At 50.9% G+C, this 26,561-nt stretch overlaps 2 protein-coding genes and 1 non-coding gene across 3 annotated transcripts; 2 read left to right on the top strand and 1 right to left on the bottom strand.

Moving 5' to 3' along the window:
* Positions 1 to 2,487: 2,487 nt before the first annotated feature.
* On the top strand, positions 2,488 to 21,979 carry LOC6597107 (mediator of RNA polymerase II transcription subunit 13). The gene is given in 15 exon segments (XM_026989955.1): positions 2,488 to 2,862; positions 5,618 to 5,933; positions 10,976 to 11,069; positions 11,136 to 11,219; positions 11,476 to 11,939; positions 12,033 to 12,681; positions 13,191 to 13,316; positions 13,370 to 13,447; positions 13,449 to 13,682; positions 15,014 to 15,194; positions 15,314 to 15,948; positions 16,024 to 20,836; positions 20,902 to 21,019; positions 21,083 to 21,198; positions 21,264 to 21,979. Coding segments are annotated over 15 exon segments (8,361 nt in total). The 5' UTR covers positions 2,488 to 2,793; the 3' UTR covers positions 21,648 to 21,979.
* On the top strand, positions 11,258 to 11,401 carry LOC113566048. Its single transcript, XR_003408918.1, has one exon.
* Positions 21,980 to 25,264: 3,285 nt separating the features above from the next.
* LOC6597108 lies at positions 25,265 to 26,205 on the bottom strand. Its single transcript, XM_002022261.2, has 2 exons — positions 25,794 to 26,205; positions 25,265 to 25,730 (listed from the first exon to the last, which is right to left on the bottom strand). Exons 1-2 carry the CDS (start codon positions 26,200 to 26,202, stop codon positions 25,594 to 25,596), a joined length of 546 nt encoding a protein of 181 aa, XP_002022297.1. The 5' UTR covers positions 26,203 to 26,205; the 3' UTR covers positions 25,265 to 25,593.
* Between the last annotated feature and the right edge of the window lie 356 nt (positions 26,206 to 26,561).

Genomic DNA, 26,561 nt, shown 5'->3' with positions numbered 1-26,561 from the left:
AAAATGTACCCAGAAAAACAAAAAAAAACCCGTTCGATGCCAGTGTGTAATGGAGAGAGACCGATTGCGTGTGTGTTTGGATGTGTGTGTGTGTGTTAGTGCGGTGGAGGGGATACCGCAGATAGCTGCGCTGCAACAAATTAAAATAAATAACAGTATCAAGTGCCGTTGCGTTCCACGGGGATTGTGAATGTGTTTTTTCCCGCAAAATGTTGCGGCATTTAAATGTTTCCTGCTGGTGAAGCGGCTAATAGTTTAATCGCTTAAGCGGTCGATTTGCCGCTGCAGAGGAAGGAAGACAGCGGCTGTTGTCTGCTTGTGTGTGTTCGTGGAGGTGGAGTAGGAGGTGATATTCAAAGGACCAAAAGGAAATGCCGCCTCCGCAGAGTCGCCCTGGAGGGGAATGCAACAACTGTAACATTTTTTTGTCTATTTTTTTTTAGTATCCCCAAAGTCAAAAATCCGATGTGTACACACAGATTACTGCGAAGAAACAAGAGAAAACGGGGCGAAAAGAAAACTACGAAAGTGGTTGCTACTGCTGCTGCTCTGGCTATATGGATGTGTTGTGTGTTTTACTGTGTGTGTGTGAATGCGAGAGGAATGCTGTCTATGTATCACGTTTCGCACTGCGTGTGTGTGTGTGCAGTGTTGTATAGTGCATAAATTATGGAATCTGTCTTGATTTTTTGCTATAATCTTTAAACAAAAAAAGACAGTTTATTTTTTTTCATATAGGGTACACCTAGGACCCAATCGATCTGGTTGCATCCCCAACCAGCATTCGATAGTGTCGTCAGAGAGAGAGGCGATGCGATGCAAGATAGAGAGAGCCGCGCATTTAATAAACAGACGCCGCCATGCAAAACACATACTAGTGCAATAAAACTTGTTTGGACGCTCTCTCTCCCTCTCTGTGGTCTTTGCAAAAAGAGCAAAAGCCGCTATTCTCTGTTGCTCTGTGCGAGCGTGTGTGTGTGTGTGAGAGTGTTTGACAAATCTTCTTTAGCTGCTGCTGCTGCTGCTTCTCGCTACTCGCTGCTCACACAACTACTTCGAAGCAGTGGCAACAGCAAGCAGAGCCAGCGACAGAGGCACAGCTAGGCGAGCAAAATTTCCATTGTGTGTGGCAGAGTAGAAGCAGCAGCCCCGCGCAGCCATCAGCAGCAGCAGCCAACGGAACACGGTTGGTCTCGGGTCGGCCCGCAGTCGGTCTACAATTTTCTGACTCGTCATTTGTGTTGTGTGTTGTGCGAAACGCCAGCAAAAGGCGATTGCAAAGAGAGAGATGTGTGGTGTGGTGCACATATACGTTAAACGTTGAGTAATAATATTAAAAATAATGTGTGTTTTAAAATCGCAATCGCACTGGTTTTTTTTTCTTTTTTTTCGTGTATTTAGTGCAAAGCTGTGTACAAAAAAGTGCCAAGCAGTACGTTCCCAGTCCCTGTCTTTGCTGCTGCTTCTCTGTAAGAGTGCCTGTGTGTGTGTATTACTCATCTGCCTGCTGCTGCTCACCCTCCCTCCCTCCCCCCCGACTCCTCAAGCAGCCACAAATATTTACCGTATTCGAGAAATGCAGAGCGGCGATCGAAAAATCGAAATACCGAAAAAGTGTATACACAAAGTGCAGTGGAGGGAAGAGCAGAGCAGAGCAGACAAATGGCGACGCATTTAAAGAGTTATGGATGGTTGGTTGGGTGGGTGAATACGGTGGGGGGTGGGGTGGTTCAGGCAGCCAGAAGCCATGCATATGAGAAATTTTGAAAAAAAAAACTTGCCAGGTTTTTTTTTTTTTAGTTTTTTGTCTACATCAACGATTAACGAAAACCCCAACGACTTTCATCGTCGCGAGTCGTGCGTCGGTGTAAGCGAGTGTGTGTGACTGTGTTTCTAGAAATATATATGTATGAAACTCGCTCTTTTAGTCGTCACGTCGCCGCTGCCGACTGCCTTGAAAAAAGTCACGCTCTCAGCACTGCTCTCTCTCTCTCTCACTGTGAGCAGCAGCGGAATGAATGGACAGACTAGCGAGAGAGCAATCGAATGAGAACGAACGTTCGTCGTCCACCCTTGTAATTGCCGTGTATCTGTGTGGCTCGGCTCTCTGGGCGAGTACATGTGTGAGTGAGGAAAGCAGCAGCCACAGTAGCAACAAATAAGCAGCAGCCAAAAGCCAAAATCAAAAACAATAAGAAAAGAAAAAGCACAAATTATTGTTCATTATTGTTGGGGGTGTATGTGTGTGAGTGTGTGGATGCAGTGTGTAGTGGAATACAACGGTAGATAATGGGTGCGTGGAAATCTAATAAATGCTTTTTATCTTCCAGAAATGTGCTGCAGTGTGTGTGTGTCATTGCCAAAGCAACAACGTTAACGTTTAAATAAATAATTGTGAAAGAAAAGCAGAGAACGAGAGGAAAATATAACTGAATATTTAACCAAAAAAGCAACAAATACAAAATACAAAAACGAATCAACAGCAATAACAACATCATAGAGGAGGAGGAGAAGGAGTGAAGTAGAAGAAGAAGAAGCAGTAAACCGTTCACTTTGTGTATCTCTGTGCGTCCCTGTCTCTCTTACTGTTCGTCTGCCTGCAGTGCCTCTATGTGTAGTTGTGTATGTGTGCATATTCTGTCGCAGCAGAATCAATAAAAAAGTAAAAAGTATACAAATTCAAAACGCAAATGTGCAAAATACCAGAGAGACAGTAGTAATCCATTACAAAATAAAACACACATTTGAGAAAATGAGGTGCTGCTGCCGTGGAAACAAGAAAAGCCAAGAACTATGACGCATCAAAACCATCAGACAAACGGCGCTAGTTTGGAGGATTGCCATACAAACTTTTATGCCCTGGTAAGTACCCATTTGTCCCACTGTGACGGAAAGATCTAGGTCAGTGCGAATTGTAGGGCCTTAGGAGCGGGGAGGGAACCACCCACACGGCGAGTGTTACGATCGTTTGGAAAACACTGCTGTCACTGCAGCAAAAGTGTGTCTGTGTGTTCGTGCGTGTGTGTGTGTGAAGGGGAAGTAGCTGCAGGAGGAGCGTGGCGTGGGAAGGAAGTAGCCGCTGTGAAAAAGAGCGTGAGAAGGAAGTAGATGCTTCTGGAGAGTGTGTGTGTGTGCGCGTTTGTGTGAAAAGGAAGTGTTGCTGCGAAGGAATAGACACAAAAGAGACAACTGCCGCCTCTCCCCATAACAGGTTCTCCAAGTAACAGAGGCAGCGACTGCGACTAGTTTGTTGGCCCCGCGATTGCTGCTGCTGCTGCTTTTCTTTTCTCTTTTTTTTTTTTTTTTTGTTTCTTTAATGAATATCCCCCCGAAAGGCGGAATGAGAAGCGGAACGGAACGGACAACAAACGGTGACGACGTCAACGACAGTGCGTACAAGTCAACGTGCTCCACTCGCCGTTGCTATCTCCTCTCCCCCGCCACTGCCGCTGCCGCCGTCGCTGCCCTAAAGAGACTCGACGCCAACGAAATAACGAAACAATAACAAACGCGCCAAACTTTCTCTGAGAGAGATAGAGAGCAACGAGCGACAGAGATAGAGAGAGAGAGAGAGAGGGAGAGAGAACGAGCAGAAATCAGTTTGAACTTGAGAGGCACGCGCGCGTGAACAAACACAAGCAAAAAATATGTCGTGATAACAGCAGGAGAGCAGCATTCGCTCTCACTTATACACTTACATTGAGAGAGAGAGAGGCCAAGACTGAGAGAGCGCATGAATATTGCAAAGCGGTATGGTGAGGCAGAGACGCTGACGTAGACAGCAGGCAGAAACCTACATACAACTGTTGTTGGGGGCTCTGCCCCGAGACAATGTACGGGGGGGAATTCGCCAAAGAATCTCCGCGTACAAGTGCTATGGTCAAAATGCGATAGCGCTCGCCCCAAAAATAAAAGCCAATAAATAAAAGAACAAAACGAAAACGAAGCAAGAAAGCAGCGAGTGGCAGCACCAGCAGGCAGTCAGTCGGCAGGCAGGCAGACGAAATGAGAGCGAAAATGAAAACACAGCAATGCAAAAAGAAAAAGAAGCAAAAAACGGAAGAATGTGGAACATTTTTCGGTGGGCCGACGAGAGAGCTATGGCTATGGCTATGGGCGAAGCAGTGTATGGCCCAAGCCCCAGAAGGTGCGGTGCGGCAGAGAGGATGGGGGCCGGCTCGTTCCGTTTCATTCGTGGTTTGGGGGAATACCTTTCGGTTGCTATTGTGTGTCTGTGTGCGTTTGTGTGTTGTCCGCTTGTCTGTCCGCTTGGCTGTGTCTGTGTCTGTGAGCGGTGCAGTTATTTATTTTGGCTCTATCTCGCTTGTGCACCCACGGGCCATTGATTTGTGAACTGCTTGCAGCAGCAGGCGCGACCGCCGCCAAGCAGAGGAATCCGAATTCAAGCAGCCAGCAACTTGTTTCCAGCCAAAGACCCAACACGAAAACAAAAACAAAAAAAAATACTCAGCGGAAGCCGCCAATGACGACCCCAAGCCGAGACTTGGCCAGGCCCAAGCCACTAGCTTGCCATCCCCTTCCCCGTCCCCGTCCCCGTCCCTGTCCTTCTTCTTCTCGTTGCTCAAGTTTTTCTTGTCTTGCCTCTGACTCTGCCTCTGCCTCTGCTGTGGCTCTCTGCCTTTTTTTTCGTGCTTTTGTTTTGAGTTTCGAGCAGATTCGAGCTTCGCTTTGGTCGTTTTCTTCTTTTGTTGCCGTTGGGGCCGCCGCCGCCAAGTGCAGCGCCGTGGAATTCGTGTGTGTGTGTGTGTGTGTGTGTGTGATCTGCGCGGCTGTGAAACACTGAGACTATGGGATGAGCATTTCTGTTTTATGCCCAGAACGAAGTATCTTCCAAACAGGAATGAAAATACCCTTGGGGAAACCATACTTTCGAGCCCCATCCCCACCAACCCACAGGTCAAATAAATGTTTATTAAAGTTCACAAGGGATTTCTGCTAAGAAGGAAATAAATGCCATGCCTAAACGATTTAATGAGAGGGAATTGCAGTGAAAACCGGGGGGGTTGGGGGTTGCACGGGGAAAAGGGCCAAATGCATGAATATCTTAAATTGAAACAGGTATTATTGTTTATTTGTAATTTGAAGTGGCCGAAGATCGATGGTATTTGGCATTATTGTGAAATTCCCCCCCAAAGCTGCTTTAAAACTTGTACAAGTTCTGTACCAAGAAGATACCGACAAAAGGACATCCATTTAAGAGGAATTAACACGAATTTGATTGAGATTGAAATTTGTTTGCTTCGCTGACACGTCTGTAGGTCTGCGTCTGTTTATATTGTATTGTATCCACAGTTGTGAAAGTCGTGTTGCAGCTGCAATAACAAAGCTGAATCGTGGATTTATTACAAATACAGGGGCAGTAGTGGGGATGGGATGGCGCAGGCCTCTATAGATAGTGACGGGGGCGCAGACACTTTCCTGCGTAGATATCCGTATCGATTGGCAATATTACACAATTATTTGCTTTCGATTGGGGCTTATCAATGGCCGGCCCGACCCTAGCCGACCCGCCTTCAGAGGCAATCGTTTGGGGATCTGGACGGACAATCAATAAAAAGCGACGATAATTAATTGAAACATTAACTCTTCCTTTCAGACTGATTTATGTGGAATAAAATGGCGGAAGTTCGTCAATGGGGAACGGCCGAATGCGTCGAGCGATCCGTTGGCCGATCCCATACTGCGCTCCTACTCGCGATGCATCCAGGCGGACATGCTCTGTGTGTGGCGCCGGGTGCAGTCCCACAAGCCGGACAACACCGATCCGAATGCCTTAACCTTTGAGATTACCACATCGACCAAGGTCCACCCGCCCCTATCGCTGGCCGCCGCTAAGGAGCTGTGGATATTCTGGTACGGGGAGGAGCCCGATCTCAGTGACCTGGTCGACGCCGAATTGCTGAGAGTAGCGGGTAAGTTGATAAACGCTCAAGATTCCTGTTTTGATGGAGTGTATTATCTTTGGGATCCCTTTTTTATATGCACTCGTTCAGTCTCCTTCTCTCTCACACACACTCACAAACACACGTGCAAGCGATGATGAATTGAATAAAAAGCTTCAAGGCCGCATCGCATGCACCGCAACAGCAACAACAGCAGCAGCACCAAAATGCATGCGTGTGTGTGTGTGTGTGTGTGTGTGTGTGACTCGGAATGAGAAAACTCAAAACATTCAAAACACAAACACAAATACAGGCCACAAACACACGCGAGATATTTTCGATTGCCGCAGATGATTATTGTTCTCCTTTCGACGTCACTCACATGGTATGGTGGTGAGTTTGGCGTTGCCGTTGCCGTTGACGTTGGCGTCGACGTCAGCGTCTGTCAGCAACAGCAACAGCAACAGCAACAAACGTCAATCGTAGGCGGCCGTACCTCTTTCGCCCACTCACTGCCCCCTCCAGCCAAGACAAAGACGAGTGAAACGTCACCTGTCACTTGCAGTATTTTTGCGGTGCTCTCTCGCTCTCTTTCTTCTGCCAACTATGTATCTCGCTCTCTCTCTCTCCCTCTCTCTTGTCCACTCTTACGCTCTCTGGCGTAACTATGCAAAACGGCTGGCTCTCACTGGTTTTGGTCTTGGCTCTGGCTCTGGCTCTCTTTACTGGCTCCCCTACTTGTGGGCGGACTGGGAGGGTTTTTGGTTCTGTACACACGAACATCATGGCTGGCCTTCGGGCAGTGCGCGCGGCCATCATTCGGCACCATTCTTATCAGCTATTTGGTGTGGCTACTATTTATTCAATATTTTTGCTATTGCCACCATTATCTCTGACCACAAAAACTATGGTGTGGTGGTACTCGGAATTGGGTTTTGTTTTCTGTTCCGTTGGTCCGTTCGTCTCACGATGGGGCTGTGGGACTACGGCAAATTCCATAACCAGAGACCGACCCGACCCCCAGAACTAAACGCCGTAATCTGTGTACCTTGTTCGACTACGTCATTCTGTCGCGTCTCATTTACGTTTACCGTTAACCTGGCTCTCTGGCTGCGACGTCGGCGTCGTCTGCGTTCTGCCCTGGCCTCTGTCCGCTGCCTTGAGTTGAATGCACGCGACGTCGCTGCTCTGCTTGTCCCGTCTCTCGCTGATGAAATTATTGCCGCGGCCGCGTCGCTGCCTCGCTGCCTCGTTGCCTTTGTTTTTTGTGCTTTTGTCATTGTCGCCTGCTTCTCGTAATGACAAGGACATTGACTAATTGCATTGACATGACTTTGTCTCGCTCCTGCTGTTCCCGTTCACCCCTTGAGTTTGCTTGCCTTTGCGTGCGTGTGTGTGTGTGTGCGAAATTTCATTTTCTTTTTATAGCCTTTTACTTTGCGGCCGCCACCGGACTGCCATAAACAACAAAACGGGCCGAGAAGCCGACACACGCATGAAAACGGTCTCTCTGTGTGCGAGAGAGTGTGTATAGTGTGCGTGTGAATGAAATTGTGACAGAAAGCGTGAGAGAGGGAGATGAGAGCGAGCGTCGCGTCGCGTCGCGTCCCAATGCTGTTACTGTTGCTGTTGCTGTGGGTAGTAAGTAGCGCTGCTTTCAAGCTACATAGGTGAAAATGGCAACGCCGCAAATCTCAGCAAACCCAGGCACAGTGGACCTAAAATGTGAGGGAAAGGTTGTTTCTAGAAATTGTCAAGTTAATATTGGTTATTAATGGCTGCACCGCCAGGCAGTACAGTTTTACTTGTTAGAAAAACGCATTTGCTGTGCTTAAATTATAATTTTCGTATCTTATTCACACACAACCGGTATAATCTACTGCTTAAAGCTAAACCGCCATTCATGGAAAATCAAAGCATTCTTTTACGCAGAGCCTTGGCCACATTCCCAGGCAATCATCAGGGCTTTGCCTTTTTGTAGGTCTCTTCTTATGTTGGTCGCTTCCAACGACGTCATTAGAGTGTTGTAGACGTAGACACGCCTACGCATCTCGGTGGCAGAGGCTGCCTACAATCTCCAACATGCGTCGGACTCTCCCTCTCCCTCTTCCCCACCAGCTCTACTTGTTGTCATTGTATTTGTTGTTGTTGCATTCCTCATAGCATGTTTTTTTTTACCTTAAACAGCTGTCACTTGGTTCTGTCTCTTACTGTGTGCGTGTGTGTGTATATGTGTGTGTGCGCTCCACAATTGGAGCCAATAATTACATACGTGCCACTCTCTCATATGCTCTCTGTCTTTGACTGAGAGACTCTGTCGCTCTCCCGAGAGCTTAAACTGGTTTGGAAGCAAGCTTTAATTACACTGCGCTTTCTTGTTGTTGCAAAGTTTTGCATTCGTGTGGAGGTTCTTCTACCTGCTTTTTTGTGTGTTTGATTCTGTCTTTGTTTTTGCCTTTTCGCATACTAAACAATTTTCATAATGCGCGCGCGGTTCTCGCAGCGGTAGCGGCAGCGCCAGCGGCAGCGGCAGATTATTGACCTTGATTTCAACATTTGTTGCTGCACGCAAATGAAATGCCAGTCCCGTCCCCACCGCCCGATCTTTCCCCCCATTTCCCCCGTCAATTAAACATAACGGCTGTTGTGTGACATTCCATCCACCTGTAATTGAGTGAGAGGGTTCGTGAGTGGGATGGGGTGGGGGGTTTTGTTAACCTAAAATACCATTATTGTTGTGTTTTTTTCAAACCACAAACAACAAACAAGACAGCGATAGAGAGAGAGACAGGAGAGCGGAGAGCGGAGAGCCTAGCTAGCGGCACTTTTGCTACAAACAACATTTCTCTCGCTCTCCGTCACTCTCCAACCACCAAATTATCGTTCGCTTGGCAGCAGATACATTTACTCTCTCTCTCTCCCACAAACACACTCGCTATAGTTTTCACTCTCTTTCTCTCTGACGCTCTCTCTGAGCGAGTCTTTCGGCAGCAACATGTGCACAAACCACACGTGCTAAAAAAAATACACCCACACACACACGCATACGCATACAATGCGAGAGATATGTATGTGGAATTTGCATTGAGCCGTCGTCGTCGGTTCGTCGCTTCGATTCCCGATTCCTGTTACAGCCGAAGATGCGTCGGCTGCAGCAGCTGTGCTTAAGAGGGAGTGCAAGCGGAGGGATGGTTTGCAGACGAAGCCGGACTTTCCGTTGCGGACGCTGGGGGGAGGGAGGAGCAGTGTCTGTGTGGACTTGTTGTTGCGTTTGGCGTTTTTTGTGTGTGTTTATTTTTTGTTTGTCGTCCCGTTTTGTTCCATTTCGTTTCGTTTCGTTTCTTTTGCTTGTTTGCCGAGACCCGAAGCAGTGGCTAAGAGAGGCTGCACTGCTTGCGTGCTGTGTTGCCGTGCTGCCTACCCTAGTGGGCTTTTTGGGCGAGCTTTGAACTTTTGGCGTTTGGCCGATGGTCTGACCTCACAGCCGAGCCGAGTGCCGGCTTTGGGCGGCTGCTGGCTTGGCTGGCTTGGCTGGCTGGTTGGTTGAGAGCGGAACGGCGGCGGGCGGAGGGAGGCAACAGGCAAACGGCCAACAGTTACACTTTTTCGCCAGACCAGACTCTCTCACGCACACACACACAAACATAATCGTACATTGCCCTCTCGCCTCTGTATGGCTCTGCGTGCGAGTGTGAGCTTTAGCCAAGCAAAAAACCCTACGCTGATCTCATTGAAAGAAGAGTAAACCTAACTCGCCCAAGAAATACATAGTATGCACACCAATACGACTACGAATACCAATGCAAACAAATATTGTAATCCGCAAAAGCAGTGACGCAGTGGCTTGTAAAGGCAGCAACAAAAGCAGCAGCCGTAGCCAATAGAAGAAAAACGAATAGGAAGACGCAACATTGTAAATCTGCTCAAATCGGCGCCGCTGCCTGCCTGCCTGGCTGCATTTGTGTTTTATTTTCTGTTTCCTCTTACTCGCTGCTCTGCTCTGCCTCCACTCTGTGGCTCTTTGGTCTGCTCTCCTCACTTTTTTTTATGTACTCTCACTCTCTCTCTCTGTCTCTCTCTCTATTTTGTTGCGTTTTGTTATTTATAATGTTGTTTACCTTTACGTAATTATCTTTGCAACATTTGTTGAGGCAGCAGACGCAAGCAGTGCCTCCTTGTAAGCGCCAGCAGAGGTGTTTGCGTGTGTGTGTGTGTGTGTAGGTGGTTCCTCTCTCCCTCTCTCTTCGCTTGTAGGCGGCGCGTTTGAGAGATGCTTGGAATTTTCCAAAAAATTTCTTGGCCCTTCTACACGGCGCTCTCTCGGTGTTTGTGTGTGTGTTCTCCCCTCCCCCTACAGCTGGCACTCTTTTGTTTCAAGGGTTTGCACTTCCGCCTTGGATTCATTCTCAAAGTGTCGTCTCCCTGTCCTTTCTTCCAGTGATTTAAACCTCCCTCCCCTCTTGCTTGCCATTAATTTTCCCTCCACTCTCTCTCTCTCTCCACTTCCTTCTTCTCATGACGCTACCTCCCCTCCTCTACCTTCTCAAGTGTTTGAGTGTTTCCTCTTGTTCTTCTCACGTTTCTCTCTGGCAAATGTTGCATTTACATATTTCACTGTTTCACTGCTTGCACTGCTTCTTCTTTCTGATGTATCCAGTTCCCTCTCTCTTTCCTGCCCATTTGTCATTTGCGGCTCGACAAAACAAAAACAATGCAAAACCAAACAATAACAAAAATAAATTGCCTCAAAAGTGTTTTTCGAGGCGTGCGTTGCGTCGTTGACTTTTCCCCAGAAAGAGACAGACGATAGAGAGAGGGAGAGAGCAAGAGCGAGGGAGGCCAAAAGAGAGGGAAAGAGCGAGCTTCTATGGTTGTTTTTCGTTGTTCATTGTTGCGGGTTTTTTTTTTGGGTATTTTTCCATAAGTTACATTGGAATAAACCCAAAAGTCGCAAGGCACCTTTTTGGGGCTGCTTTCGTCACTGGCATGGAATGGCCTCCCCGCTGCCACCGCTCAGCATCCACATGGAATCCACTGGCTAATTGCAACTCTTTTTTTTTTCTTCCTTGCAGCCAATCAAGCGCTTTGGAATGGCACCTGGAAGGGCGCGCTCACGTACGAGTGCCGCTCGCTGCTCTTCAAGGCGCTGCACAATCTGATGGAAAGGTAAGCGAAGATCGCGGTGGGAGAGAGGTGATGTGAAATATCTAACAATCTCCCATTCCTTTGCAGATTCGTGCTCACCAAGGACATTGTGCGCTTCGGCAAATGGTTCGTGCAGCCCTGCACGTCGAGCGATCGTCTCTTTGGACGCAGGTGAGTGCCGTCGTTCCACTGAGGGCTTCTCTTCCCATTGTGGATGCAGGGACAAACGATGTGGCAACGCTGACAGCTTGGCCGTTTCACATTCCCCCCCGTCATCCTAGAGCAAGGACCTCAGGAACTCTGTGCAGTGGCATCCCAGTCTGTGGCACTGCATCGTTCTTCCTGCTACATTCTCCCCCCTGCCCCTCTCCCTGACCCTCTTCTGTGATGTCCTTGGCTAATCCTCGCTAATCGCGCTACTTTACAGCTCCCAGCATCTGTCCTTCTCCTTCACGTTCTTCGTGCACGGCGACACGGTGTGCGCCTCCATCGACCTGCGCGAGCACCCCGCCGTGCGGCCCCTGACCAAGGAGCATCTGGCCGAGGCGGCAGCAGCGTTTGCCGCAGCCAGCTCCAGCGGCCAGTCGGGCCTGGGATCGGGATCGGGAGCAGGATCCAGCTCGGGAGCGGGACCGGGCCAGAGCCAGACACCGGATTCGAACGGAACCAGCGGAACGGAACCAAATGAGGGGGCCGAGGCGAAGGCCGCGCCGCCAGCGCATGCGCGCAAGGTAATGCTGGCCCCCTTCGGCATTGCGGCCATCCTCACGGGCAATAGCTACAGGGCCAACGACCCCGTGGCCGAGAAGATCCTCGAGGACTGGGCCTCGTTCTTCCCGCTGTGCAATAAGGACAACACGGACGTGCCCCCCGTCGTGGAGGTGGTGTCGGGTGAGTGTCCCCCTCGCCCCGAAGAAGTGTGGAACTGCAACTCATTCCGCTCCTTTCTCCCATTCCCAATCCCATTTCCGTTTCCGTCTCCAGGTGGCCATAAGATGTACCATCCTACGAATTATGTACTAGTCACGGATCTGGACGACATGGAGCACCTGGAATTCGCGGAGCTGCAGAGGGCCAGTGCGGGTGTGGGGTCCGGGGCTGAGGCAGCTGCCCTCTCCTCGGCCTCCTGTCCTCCAGCTCCGTCTGCGTCTGCTTCTGCGGCCACGCCACCCGGTGCCTCCCAGGCCAAGGATGGCGGCGCCTCGCGGAAGGCTGTGCCCCAGGCCGTCAGCGCTCTGGAGCGCCTCTCCTTCCAGCCCTACTACGACCAACGCCCGACCTCGGGCTTCTCCTTCAACACCCACAATACTCATATACCTGCCGCGGCGGCCGTCGAGATGCCGGAGCGTGCGTGGCAGGACTGCGTCATGAATACCCTTCATGTGGAGGCGGCGGCGGCAGCAGCAGCAGCAGCGGCGGCGGCAGCGGCGTCGGCGGCGGCGGCATCAGGATCTGCAGCGTCTGCGACGTCAGGCGTTCCGGATGAGGATGAGCAGAACAAGCCTCCGGCGGACTCCAAGCAGCTGGTGCAGCAGCAGATCCAGCAGCAGCAGCAGCAACAGCAGCAGCAGCAGCGCCAGAAGCTGTGGAACTTTGTGGATCCCATGCAGAAGGCGCCCTGTATATGCACCAAGTAAGTCGCGATCCACAGAGAGAGCCGCACAGCAAGCAGATAACCGTTGAAATGGATGGAGAGGCCTCGCTCTCTCTTACTTTTGCTCTTACTCCTATTCCTACTCTCTCTCTCTCTCTCTGTCTCTCTGTATCTATCTATCTCTCTCTCTCGTATGCCCTGATTTAATCGATGTAACGGAGCACCCCGCTCCGTTCCGTTCCGTTCCGTTTCGCTCCTGCTTTGATGGCATGCCTTCCCCCCACCCCCCCCTAGCAAGCAGTGCGATCGCGATAGCTAACTGTTCCTTTATTTGTTTTTTTTTGTCGATATATATATATATCTATATTATATATGCATGCGATAGGCGGTAGATCCCCCTTCTCCTCTCTTTCTTTTGTTTTTGTTTTTGTTTTTTTTTGTTCTTTTGTTGTACTGTACCCAAATCACACAGCAGACAGCTTTTGGTCGCGAAACGGGGAAGGGAAACAAAAACAGTGTGTCTAAAACTTAAAACGAACAACTTTCAGCGCCCAATGCAGCAGCAGCAAGCGTCAGCAGCAGCAGCAGCAGCAACAGTTTCTCTCTCAGCAGCCGCTGGGCTCTCCGTCACTGCGGGCTGCCGCAGGAATTGTCGGTGGCAGCAGCTCCAAGTCGTCCTTCCAGCATCATTACCAACAGCAGCGTCCCGGAACACCAGCCGCCGCAGCAGCAGCAGCAGCAGCCGCCTTGGCAGCAGCAGCGGCAGCAACGCATCATTCCAACAACAACAATACCACCACCACAACCACCTCTTCTTCTTCTGCTTCCACCACCAACACCACCAACACTTTAAACTCGAATTTGAATTTGAATTTGAATTTGAATTCGAACTCGAACTCGAGCTCTTCCTCTGCCCCAAGGCGCCACAATGTGCCGTTCCACAAGCGTTTACTCAATACGCTGACGCAGTCGTCGTCGTCCTCGGCCGTCGTCGCCGCCAGGTACAAGGCGGCAACAGACACCAATACACCAAAAGCAAGGTTTGTGTTGTTGCTGTGTGTGTGTGTGTGTGTGCGAGCGAGCGAGCGAGTGTTTGTGTGCGTGCGTGCGTGTGCGTGTGTGTGTGGAGAGCCAGTGCTGGCTAGCGTTTTTTAGTAACCGCTATAAAGCTTCTCCTCTTCCGTTCTCCTTCTCTAACCCACTCTTCTCTCTGTCTGTCTTCCTTCTCTCTGTCTCTCTCTCTCTCTCTCTGTCTGTCTCTCTCTCACACACAACACGCTCCGCTCTGTTTAACCCTATACTTTTTTATTGTTTCTTTTATTGTTGGTTGGTTGCAAGATTTGAGCATTATTTCTCCTTCCACCTTTGCTGCCTCTTAAATAATTAACAAATTAAAAACCACACACGACACACACACACACACACACGACACTCACACCCAACCCCACAACACCACGAATCATTTTGCCATTTTGCATTAACAAGTGCTAGTTCTAGTTTTTCACTATTTCACTTTTTCACTTTGTTTTCGGTTCGGTGAATGGTATTTTGCAACACTAAAAAATCGAAAAACATGTCTTGAAAGTGTTTGGGCGACTGTTTTATTCCGTTTCCGGTGAATGGTATTTTCCAACACTAAAAAAAAAGAGAACACTGCCTGACAGTGTCAAAATTGTGCAACACTAAAGAGGCGCAAAACTGCTTGACAGTGTCGACCGATGAGACACTGCTTGACAGCCCAGAGGGGTGAAAATGGTGAATGGTATTTCGCAACACTCAAAAGCCATAATCAACACTGTTTTGACCTCATGACAGACCCGTGGCCAATGATGCGATATGTGATGATTATTCTTTCATTTTTCCTTTAACCATATCCTTAGTTTATTGGCTACACCCCGCTGCCACCCACCCACCAACCACCCACCCACTTGCATTTGCCATCTTTCGAATGAACTTCAATTCGAATTACTTTGTTTTTTTTTGGTTGGTTTTTGGTTTCGGTGCATTCTGCATGACATAGAGGCTCGTTTACGCTCGTTATCCTGGCAGCAGGATGCCCAGATGTTTCTTTTTTGGTTTCGCTGTAAATAACATTTTATAGATTATAGACATTATATTTTATATTGGATATAGCACATGTAAACCTAGAGAACTGGTTGATTAGAGATCCCCCTAACCGCCTTGGATGTGGTTTTATTTTGTATACTTTTGCCTAACGATGTTTTGCATACTCGTCCATTAATCAGTACTTACGCCATGGCTAGCTTAGCCCCGTAGCTTGAGCATTGTACATAACCCCCGAGAGACGGCTCCAGACGGCATCCCTGCTAACCAGACTCCCACTCTGCTCTCTCTCTCTCTCTCTCGACAGACACCTGTGCAGCACGCCGCACGGCACTCCGCATGGCGGCGCCTCCACGTACTCACGCAACTCCCTGGGCGGCGACTCGTCGCTGCCGGTGGCCTCCGTGGGATCGCCCGCCACGCCGGCGCCCTCGCCCCATCCGAACTCGGCGCACTCGCAGCCCACGTCCGTGCCGCCCGCAGAGCAAGTGAGTGCAAGTGACGACCCAAAAAATGCAGAAGCACAGCTACCCCCTCCCCCCCGCCTGGCTGCCCTACTAACCCCCGAAAATCCACTCTGCTTTCTACCACCCGATCCTCGTGACAGCTTCTCAACATGAGCCCCCATGCGCCCACGTCCGTTTCGAATCTGCAGCAGCCGCCGACGCCCATCGACCACCTGCTGGACAAGAACACGCCCGCGCCGACGCCCACGGACCAGCACGACAACAAGAGCATCACCGCCTCGCCGTATGTCCACCAGACGCCCAGCGTGGAGCCGCCCTCCTACACGGACCATGCGGCAGGCGGTGGGGCGTCGCAGTCCCTCACCGGACCCGGCAGCGTGCCGCCCCAGCAGCAGCAGCAGCAGCCACCGACGCCCACGGCGGGCGGCACTCTGACGACGAGCGGGGCCAACGCATCCGCCGCAGGAGCCGCCTCGGGGACGGCCGGAACACCGGGTGGAGCGGCCTCCACGACGACGACGACGACGGCGCAGTGCGGCACCATCAGCGTGAAGAAGCTGGAGATGCAGCAACAGACGCCGGCCGCCCATCAGATACCAATCAAGCCAGAGCCCGGCACGGTGCGGGGGACCACGGTGACGTCCACCACGGACGCCATCAACAACCTGCTGAGCCTGTACAAGCCGCCGAAGCTGAAGCTCAAGGACCCGGACAGCTTCTACGACGACGAGTGGCTCAAGGAGGTCATCTACGACTTTCAATTCCAGGAGAACTGGTGAGTGGCGGAGAGCATGTGATCGCATAATCCGTTTTGGATTGCTAAACATTGGATTTTCTGTGCTTCTTTCAGGGACTACCTAACCGTGAAGCGGCCAAAGATGGAGGAGACGTCCAAGCAGAAGAGGACGCGGTACGCCAAGAACCTCTACGAGGGCCACACGCACGTCAAACCGCTCATGCCCTCGCCCGGAGCGGTCTACGGCTCGCAGCTGCTCTCCCTGGACGTCCAGGCAGCGGCCAGCGGAGGCGCAGGCGGTGGAGGGGCAGCGGGAAGCAGCTCTAGCGGTGGCCTCGTGGGCATCGTGAACAGCACGGCCAACGGCAGCGATGCGGAGGCCGAGGGCAGCAGCTTCTTCCACGGACTGGACATCAAAACAGAGCCGGGACTCCACTCGCCGTCGTGCAAGGAGACAAAGTCATCGTCGGGCGGCACCACAGGCGCCAGCAGCGGCGGCGGAGGGAATCTCTTCACCGCCGAGGGCCTCAATCCCTCGCTGAACGACCTGGAGCAGCTGTTCGAGACGAGCTCCAACGACGAGTGCAGCAGCGTGCAGATCCACACGCCGCCCGACTCCAACAATCCCTCGAACGGCGGCTGCAGCGCCGTGACCAACACCATCGACGAGCTCAAGCGGAGCACAGCGGTGGCCAGTGCTGTGGTGGCAGCCGCAGCGGCGGCCGCGGCTGTGGCCAGCTCTGGGGCTGGGAACATCCAGGCGGAGGATCTCACCAAGATGTTTCCCACGCCGCCCTCCCACGAGCAGCAGCACCCGAACTCGAGTCCCTGCCAGACGGACGTGGTGATGACGGATCTCAGTGTGGACACCAGCAGTATTATGGCAGTGGCTCCCCCCATTCAGGTGCCGGCGGCGGTCATTGCGGCCGCTGCCGCTGCCGCATCCGCCTCTGCCTCTGTGACGACGGTGTCCGCCGTGGTGGCCCTGGGCACGCAGTCGAGCCTGAAGCTGCTCAAGCAGGAGTACAACGTGGAGCTGGGCAGCCCCCTGGAGGAGCCCATCGACGACTGGAACTACGTGTACCGGCCGCCGCAGCAGGAGAAGTTCGTGGGCTCCTCGCGCTACGCCCCGCTCACGAACCTGCCCAGCCAGACGCTGCCGAGCATCAGCATGCCCACGAACTGCTACTACAAGCCCACGTGGAGCACCCACAAGTCGCGGGCGGCCACCATGGCGAAGGTAGCCGCCGCCCAGCAGCAGAAGCACCAGAAGCACCAGGCCCTCCAGCAGTGCATCCAGCTGCACCAGCAGAAGCTCCAGCAGCTGCAGCATCAGCACCAGCAGCAGCAGCAGGCGGCGGCGGCCAGTCATGCGCACCAGAGGCACCAGCAGCTGCACGAACTGCTGTCGGCGGCGCCCAGGACCCCGCAAACGGCCATGCCCTCGCCCTCCACCGTGCCCCAGCCGCTGAGCAGCGGCGGCAGCCAATTGCTGCTGAATCAGCTGAACTGCCCCCAGGCGCCGCCCGGCAGCTCCATGCAACAGCTGATGCAGCGGGCGGGCATGTCGCCCATCTCCCCGGGACCCGGCGGCGTGGGAGTGCCCTTCCCCCGCAACAGTCCCATGCTGCGGCAGACGCCCACCCATCCGCCGCCCCCGTATCCGTACGACCTGGGCGTGGCCAGTCCGGCGACATCCACCTCCTCGTACTTGAACCGGCAGCTCCACTCGCAGGAGGCGCAGCCGCATCCGCACACGCCGCAGAGCATGCACCACATACAGTCGGGCATGCACGGCCTTGGATCGGGGGCTGGAGGAGCGGGCCACCACCACCTGGGCAACATGATGCCCTACACTGGCGATGCGGGCATTGCCAGTGGGCCAGCATCGGCGGTGGCGGTGCCCTCCGGGCTGCTGCAGGAGCTGCCCGAGGTCAACTCGGTGCTGGTCAACATCCTGCTGTACGACACGGCGCTGAACGTGTTCCGCGACCACAACTTCGACAGCAGCAGCGTGTGCGTGTGCAATGCGGACACCCAGAAGATCGGGAACATACGCGGAGCCGACTCCGGGGTGTACGTCCCGCTGCCGGGCGTCAGCTTCAATCCGTTCCCCGCACATTCCGCCAATGCGGCGGCCACGGCCGGCCAGAGGCTGCTCAACGGGCCCAGCTCCTCCTCCTCATCGGCCGCCTCGTTTGGCGGCGGCCTGAGGATGATCAGTGCCTTTGGAGGGTCGCCCGCCTCCTCGTCGATGCCCGGAGCTGGCTCCGGACACGGCCACGGGCCCAATGGCGGCTCCAACTCCTCCTCCTGCACGCCGCCGAGCAGCAATCCGCACATCACCGGCTACGTGGACGACGATCCCGTCGAGTGCACCTGCGGCTTCAGTGCCGTCGTCAATCGCAGGCTCTCGCACCGCGCAGGACTCTTCTACGAGGACGAGGTGGAGATCACGGGCAAAGCCGACGATCCGGGCCGGAATAAGCAGCCCTCGCTGCTCAGCCTCATCCAGAGCCTGTGCCGCAAGAACCAGGCCAAGGCGGCGTCCGGGCCCGGCGGCGACACCAGCAGCTCTTCCGCTCTGGAGAAGGTCACGGGAGCAGCGGCCAGCGCCGGGCAGCTGGAGCATCTCGCCCATGCCATCTTCGACCTGCTGCTGGACCAGTGCTCCATCATCCAGACATCCAGCAGCTCCGTGCACCGCGCCCTGCAGTCCCACCGCCGACGCATGTCCCGGCAGCGACGCCTCTTCGGCACTGGCGGCGCCCCGGCCGCCTCGATGGCCTCCATCGCCAATGTCCTCGAGTTCATGGATGCCCACGATGTGATCAGCCTGGCGCTGGAGCAGGCCCGCATGGCCTTCGAGCACCAGCGCATGGACAACATGCTGGAGTTCCACGGAAACTCGAGCCAACAGCTCACCGCCTTCCACGCCCATCCGCCCGCTCTGCGCCAGAAGCTGTCGATCCTCGGCAGCGGCTGCCTCACGGTCCACAAGTGGCCGTACCTGCCCGTGGGCTTCACGCGCAGCAACAAGGAGATCGTGCGCACCATGAACTCCATCCAGCCGATGCTGCAGAACGCCTTCCACTGCAAGTCGCGCGGCGGGGCCGCAGGCTCCAAGGACGCCAGCTCCTACAACACGGTCAGCGGGCCGCTCACGTGGCGCCAGTTCCACCGCCTGGCGGGCCGTGCCTCCGGCCAGTGCGAGCCGCAGCCCATACCCTCGGTGGTGGTGGGCTACGAGAAGGACTGGATTTCGGTGGCCCCGCACTCGATCCACTACTGGGACAAGTTCCTCCTGGAGCCGTACTCCTATGCCCGGGACGTGGTCTATGTGGTGGTGTGTCCGGACAACGAGCACGTGGCGGGCTGCACGCGCAGCTACTTCCGGGAGCTGAGCAGCACCTACGAGATGTGCAAGCTGGGCCGGCACACCCCGATCCGCGGCTGGGAGGGCATCCTCCAGGTGGCCGCCAGCCGCAATGTGCCGCCAGAGCGAGAGCAGACGCCGCTGGACGATTGGCTGCGGACCCTCGATCATCCGCTGGCCGAGCAGATCCGCCGCTATGCGGTGGCCTTCCTCCACCAGCTGGCGCCGTACCTCAGTCGCGTGCCCGGCGACAAGACGCTGCTCAATCCGCCCGACGGCAGTGCCAGCGGAGGCAGCTCTTCGAAAGGCGGCCACCACTCCGGCGGCTCTGGAACGGATCCACTGCACAACGATCCCATCAAGCAGGAGCCGGGCACAGAGACGCCGCTGTCGGCAGCCCCGACTTTGGACAGCAGCAGCAGCAGCAGCAACAACAACCAACAGGACAGCAAGGACGGCGTCAAGGGGAGCGCCGGTGGCGACACCAAGCCAGCCCTGATACTGGGCGATCCCCTGGGCGTGGGCGAGACCCTGGAGGACATCAATCCAGCAGCCATCGTCCTGTACGTGGTCAACCCCTTCACCTTCGCCTCGGACAGCTGCGAGCTGGAGCGCCTCGCTCTGATCGCGCTGCTCCGATGCTACGCGGAGCTGCTGAAGGCCGTGCCGGACTCGGTGCGCGCCCAGATGAACATCCAGATCATATCGCTGGAAGCGGTGATGGAGCTGGGGCCGTGCGGCAACCGCAAACGCTTCTCGGACGAGATCAAGTGCCTGGCGCTCAACATATTCTCGCAGTGCCGGCGACATCTGGTCCATGCGCAGTCGGTGAAGAGCCTCACGGGCTTTGGCACGGCCGCCAACATGGAGGCCTTCCTCAAGACCAAGGACGAACCGAACCGTCGGGCCTACAAGATGTACACCGCCCCCTTTGTGCTGGCCCCCATGTACGAGCGGACGGACAAGACGGACTTCTCGCGCTCGGCGGGGAGCATGCACGGCCAGAACGAGCACCGCTACTCGGTGATGTACTGCAACTATTGCCTCAGCGAGGACCAGGCCTGGCTGCTGGCCACCGCCACCGACGAGCGCGGCGAGCTGCTCGAGAAGGTGTGCATCAACATCGACGTGCCGAATCGCGCCCGTCGCCGCAAGGCACCCGCCCGCTATGTGGCCCTCAAGAAGCTGATGGACTTCGTCATGGGCATCATCTCGCAGACGTCGCAGATGTGGCGCCTGGTCATCGGGCGCATTGGCCGCATCGGCCACAGCGAGCTCAAGTCGTGGAGCTATCTGCTCAGCAAGCAGCAGCTGCAGAAGGCCTCCAAGCAGTTCAAGGACATGTGCAAGCAGTGCACCCTCATGTATCCGCCCACCATCCTGAGCGCCTGCCTCGTCACCCTCGAGCCGGACGCCAAGCTGCGCGTGATGCCCGACCAGTTTACGCCCGACGAACGCTTCTCCCAGATTTCGATGCAGAATCCGCTCTCCACGCCGCAGGATGTGACCTGTACCCACATTCTGGTCTTTCCCACGAGTGCTGTCTGTGCGGTGAGTCCTCTGAGATGGGTTTTCTCTCGAGGATCGTTGCTAATCGATTTTTTTTCCTTGTGCAGCCCTTTACCCGCCAGTTCCAGAACGAGCCCCAGGTGGATGATGACTTTCTCACCTTCGAAGAGGAGGGAAACGAGGACTTCAGCGATGCGGATATCGGGGAACTCTTCTGGGGAGACAGTGAGTCGATGCTCTCCGGCAATCTGCTGCCGATTCTAATGCCTATCCCTCTTCCCGTTGTAGCACACATGGATCGCGTGTCGAATCACGGCAGTCCGGGGCGCATGGAGGACAATCGTAGCTGGCAGAGCGCCGGTGGCAACAATTTCAAGTGCACCCCGCCCCAGGAAGTGGAGGAGGTAAGGGATACCCGTTAACTGGCCTCAGATGGATCTCTAAAGCCCGTTTCTTCGATCGTTTTCAGGTGGGATCCCTCAATCAGCAGCCCATATCGGTGGGCTATATGGTCTCAACGGCACCGACGGGCCGCATGCCCGCCTGGTTTTGGTCCGCGTGTCCGCATTTGGAGGAAGTGTGTCCGGTCTTCCTGAAAACCGCACTCCATCTGCATGTGCCGAACATCCAGATAGCCGACGATATTCTCAACTCTACGAATGCCCATCAGTCGGCGAATGACCATCCGCTGGACTCCAGCCTGACGGCGGACGTGCTCCGCTTCGTGCTGGAGGGATACAACGCCCTCTCCTGGCTGGCCCTCGACTCCAACACGCACGACCGTCTCTCCTGTCTGCCCATCAATGTGCAGACGCTAATGGATCTGTACTATCTGACGGCAGCTATAGCCTAAGGACCTCAATCAAAGACCGAAAGACCGAAAGACCATTTCACAATCTTCAATTAAACGCAGTCGCATGCTTCCGTTTGCTATACTTCCACTAGCTATACATACTCCGTATAAACCACAAAAGCTCCACAACAACTCCACAAAAACTCCAAAACGAAGTCCAGCTCCAAACCACAAAAAGGAAACAAAACAATCGAAGTTAACAGAATCAAACAGCAAGAAAGAAGCAGAAACAGCAACAGCAACAGAGCAACCATTAGCCGTAGATGAAATTAGACACAGAAGATGAAGAAAACAGAAATAAAAGTTGAAGCAACCAGCAACAGCAGCGCACAGATTACTTAGCATTACTTAACCGGAGGGCCTTGTAACACACAGAAAGATAGAGACAAACAGAGAGAGAGAGAGAGAGATAGAGAGAGAGAGCAGCAGTAGCAGCTGTAGCAGATAGGAGATAGGAGATAGAAGATAGATAGAGGATAGGAGGAGTAGAGTTTACCCATAAGTCTTGAACAGCAACAGCATTACTATTTATTAAACTATCGAGAATTGTCATGTGTAAAGTTTAAAGAGTGTAGACAAGTGTAGACGGACTGTCTGTCGTTTGCAAGATTGTTTTTTTTTTTTTTTTTGTTTTTTTAACACCTATATTATTTTTTATACATATACATAGGCCTGGGCGTTCGATTAGTGTTTAATATTTATAAATATACAAGAAGGAACGTATTTGATGGAGTGGGAGGATGAGCAGAGGAGCAGATGAATGATCGAGGAGCGAACCACAACCACCACACACACACACACACAGACAGACACACACACGTAGGCATATATTATACATACACATAGAGCATATAAAATACGCAAAAGGACGAGAGAGGATCGGGTCGGATCGGATCGAAGGAGAGCATGTTTAGGATTAAGTAACCAGTTTGTACATATTTACAACAAAACCGATTCAAAAACCAACAACCAACAACAGCAACAACAACAACAACAACAACAACAACAAGCAGCAACAAAGCAAAGCAAAAAAAAAGCGAAAAAGAAACGTGTAATTATACAAATACTAGGATTAGTTTACAACAAATTGGATGGAGTGCAGAGGAGCAGTCGGAGGAGTCGTTTAAGTCTAATTAAATTAAATTAATAAATTGTGTAAATTTTTTTGTGCGAAGTGAGCATTAGTTTAAATTTAAATTATACAACAACAACAAACAAAAAAAAAGAGGAAACATCCAAAACAAAACCCCATCCCAAAACCAGAAACATATAAACGGTATACTGTAAAATTGCATATATATAACACTATATATATATACTATATATATCTGGACGCCAAGCGCAGATCGGAGAGAGATCGAGAGAGAGAGAGAGAGAGATAGAGAGAGGAGTAGCATGTAGAGTTAGATGATGAGCGTTAGGATCAGTTATTTTTTTATTTTTTTTGAATTTTTTGTGTATTCTGTTTCGTCTGTATTCGTCGTACTGTACTATATTCGTGTAATCCCTAGGGCGATTCTTGTACTTCCCCCTGCATCCCCCCAACGCCCCACACACCCACTCACATAGCCAATTGTCAAATAATGGAAATACTTAAAAGAAAATGTGTACAAATTAATATATAATGCCTGTAAACAAAACGAAAACGAAAACAAAAACAAAAAGGATAGCTTTCTACAACACCAACACTCACCAACAACAACAACAACAAGAAAAAACACACCACAAAATTGATTTTGCACGTTGAAACGATTTTCGCTAGGCTTAGGTTTAAAAGTAATGAGAAAAAAAAAACAAAACATAAACAAAAAACAATTATTAAACAATGAAATTATATTTTTACCTGTGTATTTTAATTAGCATAAATTGTATAAACAAGAAAGTACGATTACAAAGACGGTTTTCTAGTAATTATCACACACCAACAACAACAACAACAAAAACAACACCAACAACATCCTCTCCCCCGCCTAACTCCTAAAAACACACACACACACACACATGCATATCTTTTAAGTAGTTTGGTTTTTCATTTAGTATTCTATTCTATTCTACTATTTTTTTTTTTGTGTAATAAACAACAAACATATTTGCAAACAGTTTTTGATTTGTGATTTTTTATTTTCCTGCGCTCTTGAAAACCAACGCCCCTCCCCCCCATATCCATATCCTCCGCAAAAGCATTATCACACGCTGCTGTACATAAGAAAACGCTTAAACAATCACTGATTGATGTGATTGCGCTTAAAGAGTTTTTTCCTAGCTAAGGTTTCAGTTGAGTTGCCGCCAAAAAAAAGAAACCAAAAACAAAACACTCTCGATTATTTCCCCGGTTGGAATATTCTGGGGGCCGCCAATAAAGAGCAAATAATTAATAGCAATAAAAGGGTGTAAAGCACAAGAAAAACAAAAATAGAGATTTACATATATATATATATATATATTGTATGTTCAAGAAGGAGGGAGGGAAGGCAGCAAGCAAAGATAGAGAGAACCCCGCAACAATTGACAACAAGCATTCATAGCAAAGAAAAGAAAAACTTAAATAAAATATATATACATATATAATGATTAAAAACCAAAAACATGGTGGGAACAGATTTTTTTAATAAGCCAACTCGATTTACGAGCTGAAAATTTTCTAAAATTAAAGACACTAGCCCTAAAGGAAAACAAACAAAAAAAAACAACAACAAAAACTAAACCAAAAAAACTGCATAAGTAAAACCAATTAATGTCCGTGCGGTTTAGGACTAGCAGACAACAACCAAACAAACAAACAAAAAAAAAGAAAAGAAAAAAAAAGAAAAAAGAAAAAAAGAAAAAGTTATATACACGAGATGTTCATTGTAAAGTTAGTTAAGGGCTTGAGAACTAGAGAATAAGTCAGATAGAGAGAGAGAGAGTGGAGGAGGAGGAGGAGGAGGATTCGAACAAATACTAAGTGCATTAAGCGTTGGAGGGGAAGGCAAAGAAAACCATTTACTAGCCTAAAAGTATTCAATTATTAAGTGAACTTAGTTGGAGAGCCTAAAAGATGACGTGGTTTTGATGGATGGCACGGATGAAGTAGACAACACACCCCCGAAGATGCAATTGTTTCTAAAACAAAACACACACAAAAAAAGGGTGTCATGTTACACACACGGACACACACACACACACACACACACACACACACACACACACTATATATAGTATATATATATGTACACAACACACCTAAATTAGGATCGGAATGAGAACATGATTGTCAAAATCTAGCTACAGAATTGCATATTATATACATACATATATATACATATACAAGTACACTTTATATATATTGGGCAAAAACAAAATGTTGTTGTAGTGCAATTACAATTAAGTTTTGTTTTGCCACCAATCCAGAGTAAAACCAACAAAAAATAAAAAAAAACAAGAAACAAGAAAACCAACCAAACCGCATATATAACATATATGTATATGTATAGCAAAGGTCAAAAGTGGGTCAAGATTTTTAAGATGACGAAACGAAAGAATAACTGACGACATTGTTTGTAATTCCTTTTACAGGCGATACCAAATACAAAAACTAAAACAAGAACATTTTTTCAAATAAAAACTAACATCAAATTCAAAAAAAATTCAGTTCGTGCATTCGCTAATTAGGCGATGGAGGTGGAGATTCTCTCAGGTCATTCAGTGTTTTTGTTGTATTCATTAGTCGCATCATGGGGACATTCTCTAGGAGGAGGAAACTGCTCTTCTTCTGCTTCCTCCCCAGGCTCAGGATCGTTCTGGAAGTGTTGGCATCGCTGGCTTCTAGCAATCAATCGCTCTTTCAGGCAGATATCTAGTTTCATTATGGCTTATGTATGTATCAAACTTATAGTATTCATTTCTTTGTATCTCTCAGTTTGGCTGTGTGATTGTCTTAGAATAAAAATGGCGGGTGGCCGTTGCGTTAGTGGTTGCCCATCAGCGCATCCAAGTATTCGTTCAGCTTTTGGGAAAACTCCTCTCCGCCAGCATGGCGGCAGTTGCCCCAGGCATCTATCAGCATTTCCATATCTTCGGCGCTGCCAATGTTGTCCAAGGCCACTGTGAAACGAAGCGATATATGTAGCAAGCTGCGGCTGCGCGGATATTACCACTGATACTCACGGACTACCATCTCTTTGACCTCCCACTCGGGATCGAAGCGCGAGCGGAGGAACTCGAGGATCTCCAGCAGCTGCGGTGTCCTTAGATTCGGGGTTATCTCGTAGTTGCAAAGAATTTCATCGTCCATACACATGCGCGTGGTGCTCAAATATTGACAGGTCTTGTCCCGGATAATGAGCAGCTTATCCAGAATCATTTTCATCGTGGCCATGGGATTGGCCAGTCGTTCGTTCAACACTCGAATCTGTTTGTCCCCCGTTCTAAGGCCACGTTCATTGTGAAGATTGTTCAACCGATACTCCGCATCGGAAATCAGCTTCCGAAGGTGGCAAATACTTTTCATGGCAGTGCGGCCCTTGCATACGAAACTTCGCCAGGACTTTGTCATGTAGCGTATATCCATGGACATTTTGCAGAGTTTATCTTTGCCACGCTCAAATTGCATTTTGGAAAAGCTTACGCCGGTCGATTGCAAATTATAAACCAAAAAAAAAAATGGAGGGAAATTTCGTTTTGTCCAATGACAGTGTGCGACAACGCAAAACTTAAGCTGGGCTGGAGTGTTGGGAAGAGGTAGCCCGCAGAGGTCACAGAAATTTGAATATTTTCTTAATCACTTGCATAATATATTTTCTCTTCTTCTTACGCTATATCAGATGAATGGTAATATATTTAATTCCAGGTAAATTAGGGAACCTTCATTCTCTTTGTGGAGGGTTTGTTCATTATTCCTAAGCTCTTGTTTAGTGGAAGATAAGCCTTCATATC

The sequence above is a fragment of the Drosophila persimilis genome, unplaced genomic scaffold (genome assembly GCF_003286085.1).
Source record: "Drosophila persimilis strain 14011-0111.01,24,50 unplaced genomic scaffold, DperRS2 tig00000431-arrow-pilon, whole genome shotgun sequence".
Classification (NCBI taxonomy): domain Eukaryota; kingdom Metazoa; phylum Arthropoda; class Insecta; order Diptera; family Drosophilidae; genus Drosophila; species Drosophila persimilis.
The sequence above is the reverse complement of the archived record's forward strand: the minus strand, read 5'-3'. Positions and strand labels throughout refer to the sequence as shown.

Coding starts and splice junctions, on each gene's coding strand:
- LOC6597108 (XM_002022261.2), bottom strand. CDS start 26,202: ATGTCCATGGATATACGCTACATGACAAAGTCCTGGCGAAGTTTCGTA. Junction 25,731..25,793: donor GGTCAAAGAGATGGTAGTCC/GTGAGTATCAGT, acceptor TTCGTTTCACAG/TGGCCTTGGACAACATTGGC.